This window comes from Ptychodera flava, unplaced genomic scaffold, assembly GCF_041260155.1.
Source record: "Ptychodera flava strain L36383 unplaced genomic scaffold, AS_Pfla_20210202 Scaffold_32__1_contigs__length_2955704_pilon, whole genome shotgun sequence".
NCBI lineage: Eukaryota > Metazoa > Hemichordata > Enteropneusta > Ptychoderidae > Ptychodera > Ptychodera flava.
Window position 1 is genome coordinate 2,922,759 of NW_027248354.1, and position 27,827 is coordinate 2,950,585.

The window sequence follows — 27,827 nt, forward strand, 5'->3', positions numbered from 1 at the left end:
AGCTACCGCGTGTAGTTTTGTCGACGTTCCATACCGAAGGAAAAAAAAATCATGGTGTCATAGATTGAACTGCGTTGTCCCACAAGGCTCGTCTTACGGGTTAATTATTTCGTTTTATTACGTACAAAAGTATAGTGCTCTCCGGCACTCTGCGTACACCTCAAACCTCCATACGAAAACAGAGCCGAGATTTGTTTGATAACAGTAAAGCTATGCTTTCCTAATACGGTACAAAATTTCTTGTTTCAATTGCAGTATATATACGACAGCGACGTACACTGTCACTGCCTGGGACTTATAGTGACCAGCTACCACGCATGCGTGGTCGGCCTGTCTACACCTACGAACGGGACAGCAAGGATAAGGCTCATACGGGCACATGGCTTTGTGTCAGACGTGCATGACAAGGGACACAACACACGTGACTATTGTTACTCCACTAATCAGTGTAAACGTCATATGCTTGGCTTATCTCTTATTGCGTATCAGCTGGAGAGATATCATCTGTTCACCTTGCATATCAGATGCAAAAATTTTTATTTTTTTTTTTGCTATCATCGACTTCAAATATGTTCCTGATAGTCTATAGTACATATTATCCGTTTAAACAGCGGACAATATTTCAATCCGCCTATTTGCATTCATTTTGAGCCAGTCTTCAGTAAATTTCTTTTGAAGTTGCGTGCATTCGACGTGCTCGTCCTGAAGCGATCACTGCACATCAATGCGTCAGGTGTTCAATTTTTGAGCTTTCACTTGGAAAAGAAATGCTGTGATAATTTGAGTGTAGACCCCATTTGCCGAAAAAAGAGCACATTTTGGATGTCACACGAACTTTTGCAACAATTTCACTGATTTTATTCCAGTAGCAATATTCAAACAGACATGAGACGGCCTGTCTTCTTTTATTTACATTCCGGTTACTTTTGGCCAATGAAGCCACAAATCAAATCAAACACCGCTAAAGTATTGATACATGTGCGAAGTATTAGACAAATCTGTTTTTAGCAAAGATCGAGGAGACGAGATTTTGTAACTATAAACTTCAAGATTTGTCTTCATCCGTAATTCTTATCTTCGCATTCAGCGTGACTCGGGCAGCCAGGGAAGGCCAAAAATATTGGTGAGAAACAATGAGATTTTCTTAAGATTATTGAAGTGTTGTTTGTTTTCTGATTTATTTTCGTCCGTGGGCCATGCTGTAAAGGTCGAACAAGTCAGGCACGCCCTGTTACATTATATTTGTCATGAGTTACACAACTGAAGTAAGTAACTCCTCCCCGAGGCTCACGCCCTCCCCATCCTCTCTCTCTCTCTCTCTCTCTCTCTCTCTCTCTCTCTCTCTCTCTCTCTCTCTCTCTCTCCCCGATGGTGAAAAGTCATAACTGTGTACAAACATTGCTTCCAAATGAAGTTCCGACGAAAAGATAGACGTTAGTAGTCTATTATAATAATATTAGGAGAGTTCTTGTGTTTACTCATAGATATCTTCAAGATAAAATGAGTTGAATTTTTTTTTACCTTCTTCGTACCGACAGCGTTTCAAGTGTAACAATGTAGTGTAATATTGTCAAAAAAAGTTCAACCTTCACGGATGCCGGTGAACTTGATGACGACAAAAAATTAAATTCGAAAACAGAGTTGTTGTCGGATTTTCGAACAGTGTAGCAATATCAGCTAGTCAAATGCGCCTTTAAATGACGAAGTTGTGCTCCTTACCCGAAATGACGACAATTGGTACACATATATCATGGAAATCCATCCTGAGACAATACGTCGGAAACGGCTGATCGAATGGAGAAAATTGCCTTTCGATTTGCCAACAACTTACGCTGCGACCTGATGACAAGATCATAGGGTCTCATCTTCAAATCATGCGTGCATTATAAAACGGTCTTTCAAAGAGGGACACAAAGAAGGACACACGTTAGCCCCTTGAATGTATATGGTTCAGGGTGGTTGGTATTTATCATCAATAGCGACGGACAAGGAACTTGTATTCTTTTCACATTTTGAAATTTCCAAGCGAGCTGCGTGGGAGTAGGATGGGGTCGTTTTCGTTGCTTTGCCAAATTTGAGGACAATAAAACAAATATGGGGGGGGGGGGGAGGAAAATGTGGCCGTTCGTAGTTGGACGAATGATGGGTTTTCGTGCTGTTTGGAATAATTTTGCAGCGGGCGTCCTTGAAAGGAGTTGGCGTGTGGGGACAAGTATTGGACTACCAGCCTAATTCAGCAAAAACATGGCGAATGAACAGTTGCGAACGGACATGTCAATTTGAATAAAGAGGGCTTTGAATACGACATTTACATCGGTTGTTTCGTTGTCCCTGTTCTGGATATGTCACAGGTAAATGTGTCAATCTTTTCCAGGTTGACCTCGTGACTTTCTTTCGCCGTTGACCGTTGCCCCATAGCTAGTTATTCTGGCAATGACATCACACTTATTACATGACCGTAGAGGGACTGTTTTTGTCCGTGTGACATTTGCCAAACCATCGAGACCATGCCTTTATATATACGTTTCGTTCACATCCCGAAACGTGAAAACCCGGGGGCGATAACCAGCTGAGTTCGAGAAATCGTAACCACATGTGCTCTACATGGTACTCGTGATATTTGTTGGTATTTTGAACGAAACTGAAATGGGGGGGGGGGGGGCGAAGAAGCGAGAGCTTATTGCAACCTTCTATTATTAAAATTTGAAACTATCCCTCCCCGTTCTCTAGTTTCGACCTCATCCTCCGAAAACCACAGTGCCCCTCTCAGTTGCGATTGGAAAATCTGCCAGGCTCCCATACGAATGCAATCCTCTGACGTCATTCGCGGCCCAACTGATTTGCATAATGGTGTGCATAATGGTGTGCCGTCAGGCCCTCAAAAAAACAACCGTCAGCGAACAACCTTGTTTGCACTTCTCCCCCTCCCCCTCCCTCCTCGGTAATCTTCGAAATGATTATACAAGCCAGATAACCATAGTGATCGCTTGAGATGTTGTGAATACTTGTCAAATTGTTGTGAAAAACCGTGATATACGTTTGTGAATATGCGTTATATGAGAGTCAAATAGAAGCTTTGACCAATAAATTGATTCCGCCAATCCTGGGTACATTTTGCTAGATCGTAGACGTATAGTGCAGCCCAAGTGTTCAAATGCATTGTTCTCTATGGCTTTACATATCCCTCGCTTTAGAAGACAAACTAATATAACATTTCATGTTTACTGGTAGTAAGCTTAGCGGAACGTCTCTTATCAAGACGTGCGTTGATGGATTGATTGATTGACGTCGACTGATTGATTGATCGATTGAATAATTTTTCTGTTCGTCCATTCATCCGTTCATTGGTCCAAGATTCACCAACAAAACCAAGCATCCATTCATTCACAATGCCCTTCGTCATATCCTTCCAAGCTCGTGCTTGCGTGCACGCATGTCCCACCGATAGTCATCAAAAGCAACGGTGTTAACGTTCATCAACACACTTCAACGTTTTCGGGGATAGTTTATGTGTAGGTATGGCTTTCCATCGACCAGCGCCCTCAAGGTCCTCGGCTGGCCTTTTTCTTTAGCTTTTCTTGTGAGGCGCTGTCTTTCTCTGAGAGAAGTGTCATACTTTTTAAGTACTGGCTGGAATTGGAGGCGAAAGCAGCCGATAATCGTCAACTACACGACTCAACGAAGCAAAAAAAAATTATCAACGACGGCACATGAAGAAGGAAACCCGGACCTACTCAACCTACAACATCGTCTGTGACCTTTCACTGGTTTGTACAAAAATCATTGTACAGATACATACTCTCATACCACGCATCAAAACAACTTTACAACATGGCAGTTTCGACGATGTTATTTGTATCAGGTTAGTCACATCAAATTATTGCATGCTTTCTTTAGAAAGGGTTTGCTAATGGTATTTGGAGAAATTTATGAACCATCCTAATGAATATTTTTGAACTACCCGGACCAGGCTAAATAAAAAGAGGTGTGCATGTGTTCTGGTAACCCGACCTACCCTATGAAATTCTCCGACCCTAAACATTGTTTTCATATTTTTACAAATCACGCATGGTTTTTCCCAGTTTACGCTGATTTCTATTTGGTGGCACTCCCGTCTATTCAAGATAGTAAAATAAAACATTTCTGACCGGCAACCATTATAATTCCTGATTGCGCGTCTACCGATTCATGCGGTTTTGTTGACCTAATTTTTGGCCCCACCCTGTCCCGGACAGAGCTCGGAAATTCACACTGGTTGCTCTTTGTAAGAATCCGTTTTCGACTTTTTGTTAAGAATTATATAAATAATGTTATGAGCAAATGACAACATATTTCTAACAAACAAAAGACAAGAAAGCGGCCACAGCATACAGGCATGGAGCGAACATAGCAAACACGGCGACTTTTGACCTAAACCTGCGGCGGTTTGCACTCTGTAGCATGCATGAGTTTGAATAGCGAGCGCAACGATGTTGCCAGTGGACAATAATTATTGCATGATTTCTTCAAATGTGGTTATTTTTGTCGAGTTGATTTTCTCCTCTAAATAGTATCGGAGGATGTAGGAAGGAACCCTGTGTGTATCCGTTGTATACCTTCCTGCAGTCTGTCGCTCTACCTGTCTTTATATTCGCCTGCTGCATGTCTTCTCATAGACCAGCTTGTATCTCTGTACGTGTATCTGTCGACCCGTCCGTCTACCGTTCTTGTCCCCCCGTAATACTCTGACTTTAAGATATTTCACCATCATAATGTTATTTCAATAAGTTATAGCGGGGGTCATAATTCCCACAATCCTTTGAAAAAAAGAACCCAATATGACCACCGAATAGTCAATGGTCCATTTAAAGTAGGGCATAATGTATTCATATAATGTCCAAAGGGTTCAGAAACTAAAATACAGCGATGCAAATGATTCCCATAATTTTACCTGCAGAAAGTGAATGGTATAACCCCTACCAATCTGCCTGTTATATTTATTTAACATTTGCATATAAAATATGTTGTATTTTTTCTGATTTATTTATTTCATTTATGTTTACTATTTATTCATTTTCGTTTCTTACAACGTGCATAAATTGTGATTGGCTCTTCCAGTCGTACTTCTGTCGTCGTCAACCGCGACTGCAAACGTCGACGTGTTCAGATCGAGGCCCGCAGATACGCTGGTCCTTCTCAACGACGACGCGCAGCTGAACTGCAGTTTCAACACCCAACCTACGTCGACGAGGTGGGTCAAAGGTCACCGGAGGCAAGTTGTTGCTGAGGGTCGACGCGTTATTAGTGGCATGGGTAAATACAAACTTGGAGAAGACTACAATCTCATTATTCGTAACGCCACTCTGGAATCTACGGGTACCTACTCATGCGAATACAGAACCGATGATCAGATTGCCTCAACTGCTAATCTCTACGTCATAGGTATTAATTTTACTTTTCTCGGAATTCAGCTAAATGATTATCGATACTCCGACAGCCTGGAAGGGAAAATACCTATGGACTCAGTTTAAAAATATTTCAATAACATTTGTTCTAGAAACTATGTTCACGGTTTTGCGTACCAGCCCTAGGTATTTTGACAAAATAGTATGCAAATAACACGATTGGAACTAATTTGGGATAATTTTTTTCTTATAATAATTCAAATTTATTAAGATTGTTGGGTGCCATACAGCTTTAAATGCAATATTAAAAATTACCCATATAAATATGGGTATTGCGAATAGGGAAAACGGATGACCTTACATTTGCTGATTAAACAAACGTAAATACGATATCCAATTAGTTCAAATCATGTTAACTGGATTGTTGACAAATTATTTCTAGCTCGAAAAATGACTAAGTAAAAGCATTCCTGAAATTTGAGCTGGCAAGGATTTGAGAGTGGAACAAAGTAAACGATTTTATACTGGAAATGTAAATGTTCAGTGAAATTTAGAAAAAGATACCTGCACCAAATTAACTGAACTCTGAAGTATATAATTATAAAAAAATAGAAGAGTCGGCCGAGCCTTGTAAATTTTTAAACCTAGCTAGGGCCATTTCATGAAAATTCTTTGTTTGTCGTGCTTGGATTTTTGACAAACCTACCGTCCAGGCAGGGAAAATTCAATCACAGACAAAAAATACACGTATATTTACATAAACTCATTTTTTAAATAACATTTCCTTTGTAACAGTGTTAACATCGTGTTTGTTTCCTTAATTTTCTGTGAAAACCTACCAGTAGGCGGTCGGCAAACGAAGAATTGTACTTAAAGCGCCTCATATAGTGTATCAAAAGAAGCGATAGCAATAGTTTAATGTTCCTGTAAATTATCCTAGTGACCAGATTCAGAGGGACTTTCCATTTTTTCTCGGTAGTTTGCCATTGCTGGACGATTTCGTTGTAGAAGGTTTGTAAATTTGCAGGCATGATTTTGATGGATCCTGACTGTAACCTGGTGTGTTTCTATAAAAGTTTCATCCTTTAACCGTAGGTTCATTATGTAAACTGTTACTGTCAGTGAAGTTATGCAGTTACCAATAAATTGATAATTAGTGAACTTTCACCGTTTTGAAGGAAGGGAACTTGCATCCTTCATATCATTTAATCGAGTCCGATAGCTCCCATGAAATGGCATGGAGAGTTTGACCCAAATTCATAAACAGAGTATCGATGTATTGACCTACAAAATGTGTTCATAAAACGCTGTCAAACATCGCATATACTAATCTAGAGAAATCTAAAGCAATCTGTCCAGAAAAATATTTTGTCAATATCAACCCCATCCTTATCTAGAGGTCCAACTTTACCATAGAAAACAATGACATTCGTTCAAACCATGATGACGAAAGGGTAAAACAGTATTGTCCAATTTATTTTAGACCAACATTAACACTTGAATATTGTCGTTTGCGAATTTTAGACAGGGTGCCGAATTGCTCATCGGATCGTGGATTTACCGCCGTCGCTGGACAAAATACAACGTTCACTTGCAGTATGGATTTGGACGCGGCCGCTCCAGGGGATTTGGTGTGGTACATGAACGGCGTGGAGGTGTCCAGGGAATCTGGCATGTCGAACACATGGACGACAATATTCGACGTGGAGAACGATGGGGCTACTCTGAACTGCAGACTGGAGCACTCTACTCTATCTGAAGACAAGTGGGAGTCAATGAACTGCGGTGATGATGTTGTCCTTGACAGTGCAATGTAAGTATCATCTCGTCAACGTCTACCAATTCTGATCAACGCGTCAAACACTCTCGTTGATTCATTTGTTTTTAGTAGATATAGTTTGTATCGTGAGCTCTACTGACGATCCTCTTGCGTTTGTACTTTTTGTGCATGTAACGTCGTCACAAAATTATAATTGAACCCCAGTGCGATCCAGGGTCCTGAATGCGGAGCAAATTCTGCAGTTGTTCTGCCCCTCTTTTTCCTTCTGTCATGGAAATCAATTTGTCAAGTTTGGTTTCAAAAACCTGTTCCCCAGTTCCCCTGTCCTCCATCGTGAAGTCAAAGGCAACGCAGACGACAAGGGCACTGTCGTCGAAGGAAACCCGATATCTGTCGAATGCACGGTCAGCTCCTCCAACCCCGGTGTAGATACACTATACTGGACAAACCAAGACAACGTGGTGGTTTCACAAGGCAGTATTCTGAGTTTCGTCTCAATCTCAAGACACCAAGCTGGGACGTACACATGTATCGCCCAGAATACGTTTCGGAACGGTGCCAAAGGAACTGCGTCCATTGACGTCCGTATCGATGTCCAATGTAAGCTATATATATTGTTCACTCAACTTTATTTTACAAGCGTTACTTGAGCTATCTTGATTTATTTGCAAAAAAAAAAAAAAAAACTTTTTTTTTCTTATTTTAGCCACTGTTTTGGACAAAGCATAAGGAAAAGGAGTGATACGGAATGTTTGTCCAATGTGAAGTTATTTGATTGAGTTTGCATTTCTTAACAACATAACCAATACTATACCACCTACAAAGTTAAAGCTGTGCTGCGTGCTCTGTTTTCAAGGCCCCACCACCTTAACATAATCGTCATCCTCGTCCAAAGCACACACCAGTGACCGTCATGCAATCGCCGAATTACTTCATAATCGTTTATTCTGGGTGAAATTCATTTTCTCACCGGTTTCAAATCTCTCTGTATATTTTCTTCTTCGACATTTTCATTGACTAAGATTGGGATGGTGTATCTGTCCAGGACAGAAGTAACCGTAAAGTGGTAGAAGGGCAGACATATCAAGCAAACTGCACAGCCGCTGCGAATCCACCGGCTAAGTTACTGTGGATTAGTATAGACGGTGTTACGAACGAAAGCCCAAACCTCGTCATAACCAATGCCAGCAGACACGATGTGCTGTCGCTTCAGCCCATGTGTAGCGCCTGGAACCACTTCTGGGATGGCACCAGAAATAACGGTCACGTGATCCTAGATATAGACGTCCAGTGTAAGTATGTTACAATGCTTCAGATGTGGTCTATTTCAATCAGTGCTCACTTCAACTATTCGATCGTACTCACTTTTTTCTGTTAATGTTTTGTGTAATCAATTTCATGACATTTATTTTTTAATTTTCTTCGATTACTTTCTGCCGAATGAAAAACAACAACAACAACAACAAAATAAAACAATATCAGTAGCAACTTCGGCCGATGCAATTTTGCCATTATAATCAGTCGAGCTAATTTAGCAGTTGCATTCTTTGTGTGCAGAAGTTATCGGGTGGCGTTCACTATAGCCAGTAGACTTTCTACTTCTGCCACTGTTGATAATATTAGGTCAACGTACTCTTAATGTCAAGTAGCCCTTCGCATGCGCACACAAGAGCTTTTATCACCATATGACCGCGCTAACTTCAATTAAAAGACGAAATGTCGAATTGTGTTACTAAGGAGTAAATACACTTTTCACCTTTGACTCCAAGACACGAAACTAGATTTTGTATATAAGTAAATTTTCGGAAAGTTATATTAAAGACAAGGGGTCGTCGGAGCTGCGGTCAAAGGTCGTATGATAATGAGACCCGTACGACCAATGTAAACACTGTATGCAACAAAAAATATGACTAATGAAAGTTAAAACATGTACGTCATGGTATTCATAGTGAAATTTAAATGTTGCAGCTATGCTGACGTGATCCTTCTAGATATTATACATGCAATGCATTCTTTTGTCAAAAAGAAAGTTGTAACGACCCCTCAATTTAAATTTATCTATTTAAACTGATATTGAAGGAACACACAAACAATTGCGTGTAATTGAATACAAAAGTAAGTTGTATATATTACACATTGGGTTAATCTCAACCCACATGGGCCCTCTCAAAAGGCACTGCAAATGTAAATCATGTCAGCAGATTTTTCAAACTTTATTATAATAGCTTTCGACTTATTCGTCATCTCCCATGCCAGATCCACCTGAAATAACGCTGCAAGTCTCAGGCGAGGCTGACAGGAACGGGACAACAACGGAAGGTAAATCCCTGTCGGTCGAATGCGTCATCACCGCCTCCAATCCCGACACCGACCTCATCTACTGGTCAGACGGCGAGCACTCCTTCGTCAGTGACGGGCGGACGATACACTTTGACTCCGCAAGCCGCTATCGACGGGGCAATTACACGTGCACGGCGGAGAACACGTTTTGGGACGGCTCCAAGGGAATCACCTCAAAGGCGACGAATATTGACGTTCAGTGTGAGTATATTGTCTTGGTTTTAGAGGAGATATGTGCGTCGATATGCGGTCAAAATAGGGTGCAGTATATTGCACGTGTCAGTCCCTCCTTACACCTTCGCCCCTTTTTCTTCTCTCTTATGTATGTAAAATACAACATATCAATCTGGAAAACAAAACAAGTCGCTTGTTGATAATATGTGATTCGAAAAACTTTGGACAAACCAATTTCTTTTATCTTGGTTGAGTACATAGCTAGTTTGCAGAGGAGACTTAACCGATTTATGTACTTTTTTCTGACCTCAGACTGGGACGGGATCACGGTCCGAGATCTGAGTAGCCGTAAGGTGATCGAGGGACAGACCTATCACGCCAACTGCACGGCATCGGCAAATCCTCCTGCCAGTGTGTTTCTGGATATACTGGACGGAACGATAAGTAACAGCTTCCAGATAGCAATCGAAAATGTAGAACGCGGGAACACGGTGTCGCGTCAGCCGACGTGCATGGCGGGAAACAAGTTCTGGGACGGTACACGGAACAATGGGTTTCTCACTGTTGACTTAGATGTCGAGTGTAAGTATGTACAATTCTAGATGACAGCCAATAACCTCAGGCCATTTGAAAGTATTACCTAGGCTTGTATGGTCATTGGCAAATTTGGCGAATCTGGCGTAATATTTCGGAGAGAGAGAGAGAGAGAGAGAGAGGAGAGAGAGAGAGAGAGAGAGAGAGAGAGAGAGAGAGAGAGAGAGAGAGAGGAGAGAGAGAGAGACGAGAGAGGAGAGAGAGAGAGATAGAGTAGGCTGGGGAGGACAGAGATACAAGAGAGAGGGAGGCGCGAGAAAGACAGAGATAGAGACAGACAGACAGACAGACACAGACAGGGCAGGCAGACAGACAGACACAGACCCAGAGTTTATCAGTTTTCTTTTTTAATACCTCATCATTAATTCCAGTTTGGGATGGCGTTACTGTACAGGATGACAGTGATGGCAAGGTTATCGAGGGGCAGACATACTACGCAAATTGCACAGCCTCATCCAATCCACCAGCTAACATATTCTGGATATTCCTCAACGGTCAAATAACCATCGGTCCTCACCTGTCTGTCAGGAACGTCACTCGAGGAGACCAGGACGCACTCCAGATCACCTGCATCGCTGGGAACAAATACTGGGACGGGACTCGCAATAACGGTCACGCCATCGTCAATATTGATGTGCAGTGTAAGTAATTGGTTCATGTAGTGTGAAGTAAAAGCGCAATGGACTCGAACTCGGAGGTTTAGTTATGAAGACAGTGACGGCATTTGTATGTGTAATCTGTTATTATATATGATGTTTATGTTGTTGATGATGATGATGAAGATTACCACGATAATGATGATGATGACGACTAGTATCATGATGATGATGATGATGATGATGATGATGATGATGATGATGATGATGATGATGATGATGATGATGATGATGATGACGACGACGATGATGGTGGTGGTGGTGGTGATGACAGTGGTAATGCTTGTTGTAACAATGTGATAAAGTGTTCCAATTATAGTAAAATTCAAATATGACAGTAGCTTGCTAAGCAATAAATGAAGTAACATTTGATGAAACTATATTTTAACCATATCCAGCCGTATTTTTACACCTCTGTTTCCTTGCTTTAAATCTGGCATTCTTTGTCCAATTTAGATGAACCGAACGTCGAGATCACAGACGCCAATGGTTTTGTGGAAGTTGAAGGTCGTCCATACAGTGTTCACTGTAGTGCAACCGGCAATCCAACACCATTGGTGTACTGGGAAGGCAGGGAGAATGAAGGAAGACCAAGTGACCACACACTCGTCATCGATGACGTCAGCCGAGAACACGAAGGGAAGTACACATGCGTCGCAATAAACACCTTCTGGGACGGGTTGCACGGTACAAGCGCCAGTTCATTCGTGCTAGAGGTCCAATGTACGTATTAAGATAGTAATTTTGTCCATAGCTATATGACTGAACACTAATCATGTAATATTAATTTGTTTTGTTTTTTTTTTTCGTTTGTTTGTTTGTTCGTTCGCTTTTTGTTGTTGTTTTTTCTTATATTCTGTACCGACCTTTATTCACTTGAAGAATAAGCTCATGAAAGCAAAATGAAATATAATAAGGATACAAAACATACACAGTAAAGAAACCGCTGGACGAAAAGTTACAATCAATTTAACACAGGTTTTATAAAGCCCTGAAATCAGTCTGCACTGTCTTGCGCAAAAACACAGTTTTTCGAACTCCATCCAGGGATACAGCTTCTTATATCAGGATTGTGTATTTGTCAACCTGTCTGTCTGTCTTGTTGTTTATTTATTTGTTAGTTTGTTTGTTTGTTCGTTTGTCTGGTTTGTGTGCCTTGTTAATGTGAAGGGCTTTCTGGTCCATATCTCTATTTTACTTGGAACGTGTTTGCGTGTATTTGGGATTATATTATATCATGCTACCATGCGCCATTCTGATTGACGAGAGCGATGCTAAAATATTGTTTTAGCACTGATAGCGGTGGTTAAAACGGGCCCCTAAACCAGCATTTTTGAAAATTGTCCGGTCGGTGCATTTGAACGATGTAGCTCTGAACTTAATCCGAAACAGTCCGCTTTGTTTCAAAGACCGAGTTCGAATTTCGATACAGAGATAAAGTATGGTTCTGTAACTCACCTCTTGGTGAAAATAAGCGGTCTATGATGAAAGAAATCTCCGAAGCAACAACATTTATTTTGGTATGATGATGTACAAAATTGTATAGAGTAACAGCGCACTGTGTAGTTTGCTTGATCGATTCAGCAGGAGTCGAGACGCGACATACCGCTCTTTAAAACGAAGCTACTAACTAGTATTAGTTCATACACAAATAAATTGAAACTTCCTCACAGTAACGGTACGTCAGATATTCCTTCCTAGAGTTTGGGCTGTAACAGACCAGGGTGTTCTAACGATGTAGCCAAGAACTTGAAGAAGTTCAAAATAACAATGCGATCATTCCTGGCGACTGCGACGAAAATCGCTGTGTCAGCGTCCAGCTCTCGCTGAATCGGGCAACACACTCTGCTCGCATATTACAACTGTTCATACAGTCGCCGTAATCCATGTCTGGATTATTTCAAAACTGCACGTTTTCTGGCACAAATTATCCATCCAAAATATCCATCAAAAATAGAACCTGTAACCCCACTGCACCACCTCCTCTGTCTGAATGTTACGACGGTTGGCGCACACCGGACTGACAGTGAATGAGACAAATCTATTTTTAGTGTACTACGCCAAAAAAAGCCAGCGCTATTGTTTTTATGTAAATTTACGAAAAAAATTGTTACTTTTTCTTTTGCTTTGAACTCTTGACCCATTTCTGTGCCGAAGCAGTTCGTGTTGCATGTAAATATTAATGAAATTTTGATGAACGTAATGCGTATGTTATCGTAGGATATTGTGTTCGTGTGTTGTCAACGTAATCCAAACTTATAAAAATGCTCGGTCTCGGGCGATGATTTTCCGACGTTCGATCTCTCAGACGTCAGTTTTCTGCATTTTGGGCTGAAACTGACGAAAATGCCGGACCAAGACGACAAAGACACACAAGTTGATATAATATAATAGCAATAACCCCTTCCGCAGTCGGGTATACACTCGATTTTGGTACAATTCGCTCCATATAGCACTCGCCTATCGGCTCGTGCTATATGTCGCGCATTGTACCAAAATCTCGTGTATACCCTCCTGCGGCGAGGTCTGGGAAGTTTGTTACTTATTCCTTATCCTTATTCCTTATTCAAATGTGAAGTTTGTTACTTATTCCTTTTTCCTTATTCCTTATTCGAACGTGAAAAGTTGTTACTTATTCCTTTTTCCTTATTCCTTATTCGAACGTGAAGTTTGTTACTTATTCCTTTTTCCTTATTCCTTATTCAACGTGAAGTTTGTTACTTATCCTTTTTCCTTATTCCTTATTCGTTTCCTTTTCCTTATTCGAAGTTTTTCCTTATTCCTTATTCGAAGTTTTTCCTTTTTCCTTATTCGAAGTCTGTTACTTATTCCTTTTTCCTTTTTCCTTATTCGAAGTTTTTCCTTTTTCGTTTTTCCTTTTTCCTTATTCGAAGTCTGTTACTTATTCCTTATTCGAACGTGAAGTTTGTTACTTATTCCTTTTTCCTTATTCCTTATTCGAACGTGAAGTTTGTTACTTATTCCTTTTTCCTTATTCCTTATTCGAACGTGAAGTTTGTTACTTATTCCTTTTTCCTTATTCCTTATTGTTTCCTTTTTCCTTATTCGAAGTTTTTCCTTTTTCCTTATTCGAAGTTTTTCCTTTTTCCTTATTCGAAGTCTGTTACTTATTCCTTTTCCTTTTTCCTTATTCGAAGTTTTTCCTTTTTCGTTTTTCCTTTTTCCTTATTCGAAGTCTGTTACTTATTCCTTTTTCCTTATTCCTTATTCGTTACTTATTACTTTTTCCTTATTCCTTTTTCGAAGTTTGTTACTTATTCCTTTTTCCTTATTCCTTATTCGTTACTTATTACTTTTTCCTTATTCCTTTTTCGAAGTTTGTTACTTATTCCTTTTTCCTTTTTCCTTATTCGAAGTTTTTCCTTTTTCCTTATTCGAAGTCTGTTACTTATTCCTTTTTCCTTATTCCTTATTCGTTACTTATTACTTTTTCCTTATTCCTTATTCGAACGTGAAGTTTGCTACTTATTCCTTTTTCCTTTTTCCTTATTCGAAGTTTTTCCTTTTTCCTTATTCGAAGTCTGTTACTTATTCCTTTTTCCTTTTTCCTTATTCGAAGTTTTTCCTTTTTCGTTTTTCCTTTTTCCTTATTCGAAGTCTGTTACTTATTCCTTTTTCCTTTTTCCTTATTCGAAGTTTTTCCTTTTTCCTTATTCGAAGTCTGTTACTTATTCCTTTTTCCTTTTTCCTTATTCGAAGTTTTTCCTTATTCGTTTTTCCTTTTTCCTTATTCGAAGTCTGTTACTTATTCCTTTTTCCTTATTCCTTATTCGTTACTTATTACTTTTTCCTTATTCCTTATTCGAACGTGAAGTTTGCTACTTATTCCTTTTTCCTTTTTCCTTATTCGAAGTTTTTCCTTATTCCTTATTCGAAGTCTGTTACTTATTCCTTTTTCCTTTTTCCTTATTCGAAGTTTTTCCTTTTTCGTTTTTCTTTTTCCTTATTCGAAGTCTGTTACTTATTCCTTTTTCCTTTTTCCTTATTCGAAGTTTTTCCTTTTTCCTTATTCGAAGTCTGTTACTTATTCCTTTTTCCTTTTTCCTTATTCGAAGTTTTTCCTTTTTCGTTTTTCTTTTTCCTTATTCGAAGTCTGTTACTTATTCCTTTTTCCTTATTCCTTATTCTTTACTTATTACTTTTCCTTATTCCTTATTCGAACGTGAAGTTTGCTACTTATTCCTTTTTCCTTTTTCTTATTCGAAGTTTTTCCTTATTCCTTATTCGAAGTCTGTTACTTATTCCTTTTTCCTTTTTCCTTATTCGAAGTTTTTCCTTTTTCGTTTTTCCTTTTTCCTTATTCGAAGTCTGTTACTATTCCTTTTTCCTTATTCCTTATTCGTTACTTATTACTTTTTCCTTATTCCTTTTCGAACGCATAACAGACCATAAAAATCATACTAATGCAAGTTTTAAAATTATTGGCCGACAACGGAAAATTTGTCAGCATACGGGAAGCTGGCTGGCTAACCGGTACATCGTGTCACCTCTCCCGTTGAAACACGGCCACACGTACCCGTGGTCAGCGAGATGGAAACATGTATTTGTAGACCTTACTGTAATGCTTTAAATTTTACTTCACCATACTCACACAATTCACAGAAAAAATCCTTATAAGTATAGCTCGGTTTTTTTCTAAAATCATAAGCATTCAGTTTATATAAAGGTCTAAGTCGGATTGAGTGAACGGGGCAGCGGGTAGTTCGCTATGTAACTTACAGTGCGGTGTGCATGATCAATGCAAGCACATAGCCGGTTGCCGTAATCGTAAATTGTTCAAAACGTAATTTACTACAACAAATTGAGCAAGCGTGTTGAGTTGTAAAGATGTTGTAAGCATTAGTTTTTGACATTTTGATCTCAAATATTATGTTTCGTGATCATGGTACGGCATAGAATTTGCCCTTTGCTGTCTGTTTTATAGCCACCTAATTTCAAAGATGGCGCCCGTGGGTGACACAAGGCTACAGCTTATATAGTCGCGCCGCGATCGTAACTTTCTTACAAATACCAATGATCTCAACCTGAAAAAAGCTAGAATTCGACTTCACTTGTGTAATATTCATTAGTTTTTAATGTCTTTGCTTTCGATTCGCTTTTGTACATTCACGCTGCAACAAAGATTTTGCTGATGCCCTACGCTAGTTAGGGGGTTGTGCACTGCCCTCGTATTTCAAATATGGCCCGGTAAGGTAATGTTGGTAGTTGCCGTAATCGTAAATAACTTTCAAATGCAGCTTTTTATCAGAATTTAAACAAGAGGGTAAGAAATTGCTTATTTATTTTCATTAATCTTTGACATTTAGTCTTCGGTTTTGCTTCATACTGCAGCGGTCCCCCGTAGAATTAGCCGGTACTCACCGGGACTTGACTGATATGGATATGGTAGCCTACGCGATCGCTTAACGATCAAATAAAGTCAACAGCTACGTACTGTTGCCGCGATTGTAAATGCGTAAGAAGTATGGTTTGATATCACAATCCTAACAACAGAATTCGACTTAATTAGTAACGAATAAGGAATAAGGAAAAAGGAATAAGTAACAGACTTCGAATAAGGAATAAGGAAAAAGGAATAAGTAACGAATAAGGAATAAGGAAAAAGGAATAGGTAACAAACTTCGAATAAGGAATAAGGAAAGTAACAAACTTCACGTTCGAATAAGGAATAAGGAAAACGTTGGAATGGGGAAAACGGAATAAGTAACAAACTTCGAATAAGGAATAAGGAATAAGTAACAAACTTCAGATTTCGAAAAAGGAATAAGGAAAAAGGAATAAGTAACAGACTTCGAATAAGGAATAAGGAAAAAGGAATAAGGAACAAACTTCGAATAAGGAATAAGGAAAAAGGAATAAGTAACAAACTTCGAATAAGGAATAAGGAATAAGGAATAAGTCACAAACTTCAGATTTCGAATAGGGAATAAGTAAAAAACTTGAGATTTCGAATAAGGAATAAGTCAAAAAGTTCAGGTTGTGAATAATTAAGGAATAAGTCACACACTATGACAGAACCCCACGGCCTGTGCAACAAGCACGCCGTACTAGCGGTATTTGCACGAGTGCTGCGGTGTTCGTGTATTCGGCGCAGTCCTTTCACGAGCGAAGCGAGTGAAAGGACAGCCGAATTCACCGCAGCACGAGTGCAAATACCGCTATCACGGCGTGCTTGCACTTACAGGCCATGGGGTTCTGTTATTATTACATATGTTCTATCTTTTATATGCATCATTTATCGAGAGAGTCGACGATAGTCGTGCGTGCTACTTGTCAAAGCTTCATGTCGACCTTGCGGAGTTATATAAGATTGACACACTGTAATGAGGCACCGAATCAGATTTCACTTTTCATTGGTCAACGCCGCCACACCCTCCATTTTGATTGGCTAAACTATTGTTTACTTGTTTATCAAGGATGACGTAAGAGGAACGTCGGAGGGCTTGAACTCTGCTTGCGATCGCTCACACATACTTAGCAACATGCCATAGATAGCCAAACGAAGCGAACTTTGAACGTGGAACGCTTTTGATTTTTTCACATTTTGAGCTTGAAATTCTTCTAAATGATCGATACAAATAACAGTTCGAAGATTTTTATGGGAAATTTAAGAGTAAGATACGGCAAACGTAACTTGTCGAACGATCACATTTCAGTGTTCACGGCTCCGTGGCACACAAGCGCTTACCAGTCTCTGTTATCAATAGCGTGTAGGACACACAAGCACAGAATAAACTTAAAACGGGGAATGTCCGGTGAGAAAACTACTGTCAAAAACGTCTCTGAAAATGTTAACTATTTAACTGGCTCCGCTGCGCCCGCAGTTACATGTGTTTCGATGTATAATGGCCGTGGTACGGCGGCCACCGTGTATCTATAATGCAGCTAAACGGACGTCGCCCGTTGTCAATGTTTTTGCTTAGCTGAAAAACAAACTGCTCTTCCGGATAATAAAAATCATCATCACACTATAATAAGTACATGCAATTTTCTTTGTCGTAGTTTTTAATCGGTAATGTCATGCATTTTACAATAACAAGCATCGAACCAAAGTGAAACGAAATCTTATTGACGACATTTTTTGTGTTCACGAACATAAATAGTTCCGGGTCAAAAGTGGTAAATACTCATTAACATAAAGGATGGTATGATGTTTTCGGTATTGCACTGCAGTGCTAATACCTGTAGTACGCGCGCGCTTCGATGCAAGTAGATTTCGAATAAGGAGTAAGTCACAAACTTCAGATTTCGAATAAGGAATAAGGAAAAATGAATAAGTAACAGACATCGAATAAGGAATAAGGAAAAACTTCGAATAAGGAAAAAGGAAAAACTTCGAATAAGGAAAAAGGAAAAACTTCGAATAAGGAAAAAGGAAAAAGGAATAAGTAACAAACTTCACGTTCGAATAAGGAATAAGGAAAAAGTAATAAGTAACGAATAAGGAATAAGGAAAAAGGAATAAGTAACAGACTTCGAATAAGGAAAAAGGAAAAACGAAAAAGGAAAAACTTCGAATAAGGAAAAAGGAAAAAGGAATAAGTAACAGACTTCGAATAAGGAATAAGGAAAAACTTCGAATAAGGAAAAAGGAAAAAGGAAATAAGTAGCAAACTTCACGTTCGAATAAGGAATAAAGAAAAAGGAATAAGTAACAGACTTCGAATAAGGAAAAAGGAAAAAAACTCGAATAAGGAAAAAGGAAAAACTTCGAATAAGGAAAAAGGAAAAAGGAATAAGTAACAGACTTCGAATAAGGAAAAAGGAAAAACTTCGAATAAGGAAAAAGGAAAAAGGAATAAGTAACAAACTTCGAAAAAGGAATAAGGAAAAAGTAATAAGTAACGAATAAGGAATAAGGAAAAAGGAATAAGTAACAGACTTCGAATAAGGAAAAAACGAAAAAGGAAAAACTTCGAATAAGGAAAAAGGAAAAAGGAATAAGTAACAGACTTCGAATAAGGAATAAGGAAAAACTTCGAATAAGGAAAAAGGAAAAAGGAATAAGTAGCAAACTTCACGTTCGAATAAGGAATAAAGAAAAAGTAATAAGTAACGAATAAGGAATAAGGAAAAAGGAATAAGTAACAGACTTCGAATAAGGAAAAAGGAAAAACGAAAAAGGAAAAACTTCGAATAAGGAAAAAGGAAAAAGGAATAAGTAACAGACTTCGAATAAGGAAAAAGGAAAAACTTCGAATAAGGAATAAGGAAAAAGGAATCAGGAACAAACTTGACGTTCGAATAAGGAATAAGGAAAAAGGAATAAGTAACAGACTTGAATGAAATCGCTTTAGACATCTCTCAGATATCTGCGTGAACGGACAGACAGACGGATGGACGCACGCATTGACAGACGGACGGACACACGCACGCACGCACGGTGTCCGTTGGGACTAACAACTAACATACTTCACATTTTGAATAAGGAATAACCAATAAGGAATAAGTAACAAACTTCACGTTCGAATAAGGAATAAGGAAAAAGGAATAAGTAACGAATAAGGAATAAGGAAAAAGGAATAAGTAACGAATAAGGAATAAGGAAAAAGGAATAAGTAACGAATAAGGAATAAGGAAAAAGGAATAAGTAACAAATAAGGAATAAGGTAAAAGGAATAAGTAACGAATAAGGAATAAGGAAAAAGGAATAAGGAACAAACTTCACGTTCGAATAAGGAATAAGGAAAAAGGAATAAGTAACAGACTTGAATGAAATCGCTTTTGACATCTCTCAGATATCTGCGTGAACGGACAGACAGACGGATGGACGCACGCATTGACAGACGGACGGACACACGCACGCACGCACGGTGTCCGTTGGGACTAATAACTAACATACTTCACATTTTGAATAAGGAATAAGGAAAAGGAATAAGTAACAAACTTCACGTTCGAATAAGGAATAAGGAAAAAGGAATAAGTAACGAATAAGGAATAAGGAAAAAGGAATAAGTAACGAATAAGGAATAAGGAAAAAGGAATAAGGAACAAACTTCACGTTCGAATAAGGAATAAGGAAAAAGGAATAAGGAACAAACTTCACGTTCGAATAAGGAATAAGGAAAAAGGAATAAGGAACAAACTTCACGTTCGAATAAGGAATAAGGAAAAAGGAATAAGGAACAAACTTCACGTTCGAATAAGGAATAAGGAAAAGGAGAATAAGTAACAAACTTCACGGACCCCCTGCGGCGGGGGTTATTGCTTAATTAAGTTTAGAAGACCAACCGGCAGACGACCTAAAATCTAAAATCTTAACGTTCTCGCTTTCATCTTAAAGATCCCCCTGAAGTGACTTTCCAACGAGACGCCATCATTTGCAAGGAAGGTGATTCAATCACGCTGAGTTGTCATGTGGAGTCCAATCCCCTAGCTCACTCGATAAAATGGACCAAGGACGGCTTTGTGAAGTCAGTAGAGCAGTACTACGACATTGGTGCTATAGAGAGACAGGACCATGGGGTTTACACGTGTACTGCCAAGAACACATTCTACGACAGTACCGAGGGTGTCGGCAATAACAGTATGACTGTCACAGTTCAATGTAAGTGATTTATGACATTTGAGTTCAGTATCTCACGTCCCCAGTGCGCTGAGAGTGTGAGAACACAGTGTGAGAACAATTTGTTCTCACACTCTGTATTGTTGCGCGACCAAACACCTCGTATGTGAAACGTATTTTGATTGGTCGATTCTGCTCAGCGCGTAGTTCACTGTACAAATTATTTGACGATAGAACATCGCGTAATGTACAACTGGCACTATAGGGGACAGACAACTGAACCGCAGAGTGAACAGGTTGTTCTAGATTTGAGTACGGTCAGCGCGGCGTCGGCAACAAATACACGGAGGATGACCGCTTTTATGTTGTAACGGGAGAATTCAGGCCATTACAAACCTATCGGCTATTTACGCTCGTCGACATATTTTTGGAGAGGAACTGACTTGACAGCGATACAGTTAGCGAAAGACTTCGATGAGCGAGCCATTTGCACACGAGGCTGTAGCAGACGACAGCTTTCACGCAATGTCATCAACAGATGGCCACCAGAGCTGTTTCGCAACATTTTCCTCAGATGACCTGGAGAATTTTGTGGCTGACCAACAAAACAAAATTGCCATATCGGTAATATACATGTTAACGTGTTTGATATGCTCATCAATGAACGGAACTTCATTTTTCTTTGCGGAATGATACAAATGAAACAAGTGCAATCGTGTGCTGGTTTTTGATAGTATAAACCTACCACAATAAAATGCAATTTCTAAAGATATTGGAGGGACGTGAGAAAAATAATCCCACACCCCAATGGGTTGGGATGGAATGTCTCACACTCGTTGGGGAATTCTGTCTCACACTCGCCTTCGGCTCGTGTGAGACAAAATTCCCCAACTCGTGTGAGACATCCATCCCAACCGTTGGGGTGTGGGATTCTATTAATCTCAGTATCTAGCTATGTAGGGCCTATATGTGTATGAATGTCTGCCAGTCTGTCCAGCTGCAGCTGTCTACATACCTGCCCGTTTCACTCACACATGTATGTATGTATGTACATATGTATGTATGTATGTACGTATGTATGTATGTATGTACGTATGTATGTATGTATGTATGTATGTATGTATGTATGTATGTATGTATGTATGTGTGTATGTGTGTATGTGTGTATGTATGTATGTATGGATGTATGTATGTATGTATGTATGTATGTTGTATGTATGTATGTATGTATGTATGTATGTATGTATGTATCTACGTACGTACGTACCAATCTATCTATCTTCTATCTATCTATCTATCTATCTATCTATCTATCTATCTATCTATCTATCTATCTATCTATCTATCTGTCTAGTATATATGTATGAATGTATGTATATATCTATGCATTTATCTATGTATATATGTATGGATGGACGGTCATACATTTAGATAGGTAGGTAGGTAGGTAGATAGATAGGTAGATAGATAGAAAGATAGATGAATAGATAGATAGATAAATAGATAGATAGATAAACTTTTCAATAACATGTGATTTGTTTTGCAATCAATATTGCAGACTTACCTGACGTAACCATAAATGGACCATTACGACCAGTCGTCGAATTCACATCGTCGTCCGTGACGTGTAACACTGTGGAGGGTCAGCCACTTCCATACAGAATAACGCTTCTCAAATTCAACGGAACTCGTCCCTTGGAGATTGCCCAGGTGACAAACACTTCCGGCGTGACTGAACTGAGCCACGATGTCGCTGCCACTGAGAGATGGATGAACGGAAGCTACTACTGCAACGTCATCACACGATTCTATGACGGCACTGAGGAAAGTGTGACGACCCCGGAGGTTGACGTCATAGTTCACTGTTAGTCTCATCAATATTGTGAATTACATTTTTATTTTTATAACGATATTTTATAACGGAAACTAAATACCAATGCTTTTTCTCTCCGCTATTGTCATCGATGTTACAATATTTCATCGGCAAATGCTGATGTAAATACATATTGTGTAGTCTGTTTTCAACACAGGTGAAATTGGCCTCTAAGAGGCAACATCAAATCGAAATTTTGATGCATAATGTAAATCCGTTATTGTACATTTATCTGAGAGCGTATAATATCTTTTTACTATGCAACAAAAACGGATTTGTTGATTTAAACTTATTTTTTGGTTTTCTGAATGCTGCTTCCATCGCTTTCAACAACTGGTCGATAGTTTTCGACACTACACACTCTATTGCTGTCATAGTGTTCATTCTTTAGATATTTGAAATCGAAAAATGACCGACAATCCCTTTCTATGTACAGAGTGTATTATTTGAATAGTTGCGTTTAGACCCTATATCAACCTGCTTTTATTTTTGCCATCGAGGACAGGCCTCAGTTCGAAGTAAGCTAATGTTTTAGTCGCTTAATCATCGTTGCGTGTTGGATTCCAGATCCCCCAGAGTTTATGAACGCATCGGAAACGATCGTCGTCACAGCGATGGGGGAACAACTCGTCCTCAGGTGCGTTGCCGATGCATATCCCGTGGCCGACGTGTTCTGGACCGACGCCGACGGGAACACTTTGGAATCAGTTGAGACGGTCCAGGGCACCGTGATAACCAGCGAAGTGGTCATCGACAAGGTCAACAGAAGTAAACTGGAGACGTATGTCTGCACGTTTTCCAACGAAATCGGCAACGCAACGTCGTATGAACGACAGCTAGCAAAGGTTGAAAGTAAGTTCAATGATTCGAGTGTCCAATGTTTTTAGTGAAATCGTCACACACTTTCTTTGCTTATGGTCATCAATCGCTCCATTAAAATCTAAAGTATTTGAAATCTAAAGTATTTACGGTAGTACGCGCCTTGAAAGTGAAAGACTTGAAATTTTGCTCAATCTTTCATCTATGAAACTTTCAACCATTCTCTCATTAAATCAAAATTAAAAATAGATGGTCACCGTGCAAATTTTGATACTAGACAAACAAATTACCTAACACTTACTAATATTTGAATGGCCGCCATCGCTGTGTTAACTTTTTGTGGAAAATATTTCTTTTTTATTTCCGATTAATTAAGATGGTGAAAATATTTTGTACCCCAAGAGCCCCTATAAGTGGTAAATCAGAAAAAAATTGTAAAGTTTCAAAATCTGAGTATATGTCCAGGAGGCGCATTTCATCTTTAGCAGAGAGTCCAGCAACTTGGTGCATAAATATAGCAAGCCTGTAGAAAACAAATAAATGCAACTTGTTTGCAGAAGGGTATTTTACATGACTTTCATTTCACCAATTTAATTAACTTTGTCAAAAACATTGTGCAAAAAAATCTATACACAAACGTCGATTTAGTCACTCTTGCCGCAAACAGCTGGCTGACTAGTACACATGACGTAACTAATTAATGCACAACATTATCACTTTTGGTTTCTCGCCCAACAGACTCCGATACAACCCGACGATTCAGCATCGCCGGTGTCGTCATTGGCGTCGTGGTCGTCGTCATCGCTCTGGCGACCATTACGGTCGTGGCGGTCTTTTGCAACTGTCGACAAAATTCCAATCATGCGGAGGAGGAAGAGCAGGAAGATGACACGGGCTCTGCCTACGGTAAGGATATGTGGCAAGGAGGGAGACATACCGATGATTGTAGACAGTGAAAGAGAGATGGCTGGGCGGGCCAATAGACAAAGAGATAGATAGAGACATTGCCAAATAGATTGAAAAAGATAGAGAGTGACAGTTATACAAACGGATGAATAAGGCTTACTTGAGCAAAGTGAAAGAAAGAAAAAAGAAACGAAAATAGACGTACACAAACCCCAAGAAATCAGAAATGTCTTTATGTAAACATACAGACAACCCCCACAAACGAACTTGCGGAAGTTTTTAAAAGTTCGCCTCACAATAAAGATTAAGCTTTCTTTATCCATATTTATCAGGTGTTAAAATCTAGACATTCCACTGCAGTATCGCTTATGACCTTCAATGGACGTTTAAAATTTTTGTTTTAAAATTATTTTTACACCAGCTTTTCCAGATCCGCCCATTCTGGTGAACCCTAGTGTCATGTAAGTTATTAATATAATGTTTATCTGTATTCAAAATAATTTTAATTCTACTTTTGTTTCTACACATATTTTCCATATGTGAGTTGGTACCGTTCAAATATGAAATGAAAAAATATCAATAAGCTCTCGTGGTAGATGTGCTCCCGAGGTAGAAAAGCATCCACGCAGTGTCTTAGTGGTGTTTGGCCCATCATCGCTTCTTTGGAATTTTCTTGCACGTGGAAATGCATTAGCATCCACAGGAATGACGTATTCAGATTTTCAACAGCGTAGCTCGGTTTTTGAACCGTCTTTATTAAAATTAGGCGTAGTGAATTTTGGTCACCGACCTCCGTGTAATTTGAATCTTCTCGATGCTGAGTTTTCCTGTTTTCTTTTAATTGCTATGCCTAGTATACACCAGTATACCGTTTTAAATCTCGCTATTTATATGTCGTTCTTCACCAGAAGGAACGAGCCTGTATCGGAAATAGTCACTGAGACACCAGATGTGATACAGCCATCCCCGGACGAACTTGGAGATCCCTACAGGACTATTCTAGACCCTATCGATGCAGGTAAGTCTGTCGCGCTGACAAGATGTCATGATTACTCACTCAATTAAGGGTATAGGAAAAATGTGTGACTGGAAAGAGGTGCCACTTTCTCGCTGTTGGCGAGACGTGACCCCAATGTCATTCTCACTGTTATGAGTCTTGACTCTCATAACTGAGCATTGAGAATTTCAATTCTCACCTGGAAACACTGAGAATTTCCCATATCATCTGTGAACAGTACTTACCGCACTTTGGTGAGGAGCAGAGTGTCTAACCTGGTGCAAGGTGAGAATTACAGAAAGAAAATGACACTCACTCATCCGTGTCACACATTTCTTTCTATAGTATTAATTGATGTTTCTACTCTCTAAGCACGTAATCAGTTCTTGTCCAACTTAGGAGATTTTGTGTTTGTTTCTTGGTATTTTTGTCTTTTTTATGAATATCCGTCGCATAGGTTGGCCTGTATATAGAAGTGTCATATCTGTTGACAGACGCGACAACAAAGGTAGTTTTTATTACCCAAAAGAGCTTACTCAGTTTAATGTTTTTCAGTGTTTGTTTTTGTGGGTTTTTTCTTTTGTAGTTTGAATGTTTTTTGTTAAGACCCTCTTTTCCTTCAAACAAAAAATAAACTGAAAGAAAGTAAAATATGTGGATATCTTCAACAGCCTTTAATTAAAAAGTGTCAACTTCAGCTCTATATTACTGCTCCCCTATTATTAACTATCTAGCTAATGCAGTGACACCCTTGCTTCGAGTATACTATTTTAAAATGAAGTCAGCGTGCAGATATAGAATAAGCCACAGCGTTGAGAAATATGTTGGCTATTTTTGTGTCAATTAATAATTTACATTCCGACGATGTTTTCAGAGTCATATTGATGAATCTCTCTCTCTCTCTCTCTCTCTCTCTCTCTCTCTCTCTCTCTCTCTCTCTCTCTCTCTCTCTCTCTCTTACATGTCATTATCTGTCCATGGATCTTATCTCCGTTTTTCAATATATCTGTTCACCTACCTATGTCTATCCCTCCCTTTGACAATTCGCTTTCACATATCTCTGTCTGCCTTTCTCCCTCCCTAAATCGCCCCTCTATCCCCGTCCCTATCGTTCTCTTCCTCCCTTGCCAACTCCCTCCGTCTCTCTCCTTCGATATCAAATAACTAACAAACTACCGTACGTGATCTAAGGTCAAAAATACACACCAACAACAATATTATAGATTGTTTCAAAATTAAATGCCCCTGCTTTCATATTCATCTTTGGAATGAAAAAGGGGTCAAGATTTCCCCTTACGGTATGTGTATTGACAATCACGTATTTTCTCGACCTCTCTTTCGCCCTTGTTTGCAGAGGCTATTCTGTCTGCATTGATAGCCGGAATGGGCGAAGACGACGAGCAAGATGAAGACCGATACAATATATGCACAGAGATCTAACTGAACGGGGATGTAATACGAGAGCACTTTGTGAGACTGGAAACTCAAATTATTCTTGTTGTGGCTTATGTCAGAGAAGGCCATACCACTCACTGTGCCGCGCTGGCTTCGAATTTCCTGTTTATATGTGGTCTCCCAAGTCAGAAATTTCGTTTGCTGAACGTCAGTCGATTGTTTTTACGTTAAAAAACGCTTGCCTCTTACGAAGAACATTAACCTGGGAAGACAAGATCCAGAGAAACGTGGAGTTGTCGGCATCCCGACAAAAAATGCTATAATGGTTTTTGTCGTCTTGTACCGTATTTGTCACTTTATCACGTTGGTATGCTGACAGTGATGTGACACAACGAAACTTTGCAAAATGCCAGACAGCAGGACACGCATTTCAATGAAAGAAAAATTCAATTGATGAAAATATTCACCGTTGTGCTTGTACTGGCCTATTTGCTTGACAGAGAAACAAATCTGCCCCGGGTCACAAGAATGAACACATGGGAAAGAATGCTCGAAACTTACAATGGGTGGGGTACCATCATTAGTAATAACAGCGAAGCAACGAGAGTATGTCAGTGGGTTAATAATTTAAAATGGTTTCGTAAATATCATCTAAGAATAGAATGTTGTACATCTATGTATGTGTGGAGAGAATTTGAATATGGTCTTGATTTGCTACTTTATTTTGTAAGAGAAATGTTATACCATAAGTTATATTATCGATATTTCGTATTTTGTCATTGGCTGGTAATTTAAAGGGGGGTCATATAATGTAAAATTATTTTAGCACCATGCTATATTGAATGCGACTCTTCAGTTGGTTTTGATGATGCAGTGGCTGGTTTCGTTTACAGTAACGACGTCACTGCGGTTCCCGGCGGCTGTACGGCTTGTGGCCGTTGAGGGCATCGTTTGGTTTACCGCAAAGAATGCAACAAGAAGAATGTTCGCTATCTGTAGGCCTGAAGTACAGAACTCAAGAGCAGGTCTAACAATCTTGAATGGCTTATCGTTTGGGATTTGTGTGAAATTGGTATCATGGGCTTTTTCAATATATGCAGCGCATTCCGAATAAACGATTATTTCATAATAAACCTCGTGTTCGGCTCAGGGTTGTATCTAAGTTTGATCTTTTCTAGTACCGAGTGAGCTCTGCAGAGAGGAATTACCTTAGTGCCTCAATGAATAGCTTAAGGCTTCTAGGTTGACGTCAAAATAAGTAAGGGAAACTTAATGCAAAATTCTTTAGCTTTCCGTGTTCACCATAGTTGGTGAGAGTAGTGTGGAAATATCACTTAAATAAAGTGTGCAAATGACTTGGAAGGTACTGTTTTGCTTTGTCAA

At 39.3% G+C, this 27,827-nt stretch overlaps 1 protein-coding gene across 2 annotated transcripts; it reads left to right on the forward strand.

Annotated features, from left to right (window-relative positions):
- The first annotated feature begins 3,582 nt into the window (after positions 1–3,582).
- LOC139127502 (hemicentin-1-like) lies at positions 3,583–27,600 on the forward strand. 2 transcript variants are annotated; one of them, XM_070693416.1, is made up of 16 exons: positions 3,583–3,862; positions 5,098–5,421; positions 6,909–7,197; positions 7,481–7,764; positions 8,187–8,456; positions 9,421–9,705; positions 9,991–10,260; positions 10,644–10,913; positions 11,385–11,651; positions 20,233–20,496; positions 22,013–22,318; positions 22,895–23,179; positions 23,885–24,052; positions 24,474–24,513; positions 24,961–25,070; positions 26,404–27,600. In XM_070693416.1, the coding sequence occupies exons 1-16, from the start codon at positions 3,832–3,834 to the stop codon at positions 26,487–26,489; spliced, it is 3,549 nt and encodes a 1,182-aa protein (XP_070549517.1). In that variant the 5' UTR covers positions 3,583–3,831; the 3' UTR covers positions 26,490–27,600. The 2 variants fall into 2 exon arrangements, with proteins under 2 accessions (XP_070549517.1, XP_070549518.1); XM_070693417.1 differs by having other exon boundaries at positions 26,241–27,569.
- The last annotated feature ends 227 nt before the right edge of the window (positions 27,601–27,827 follow it).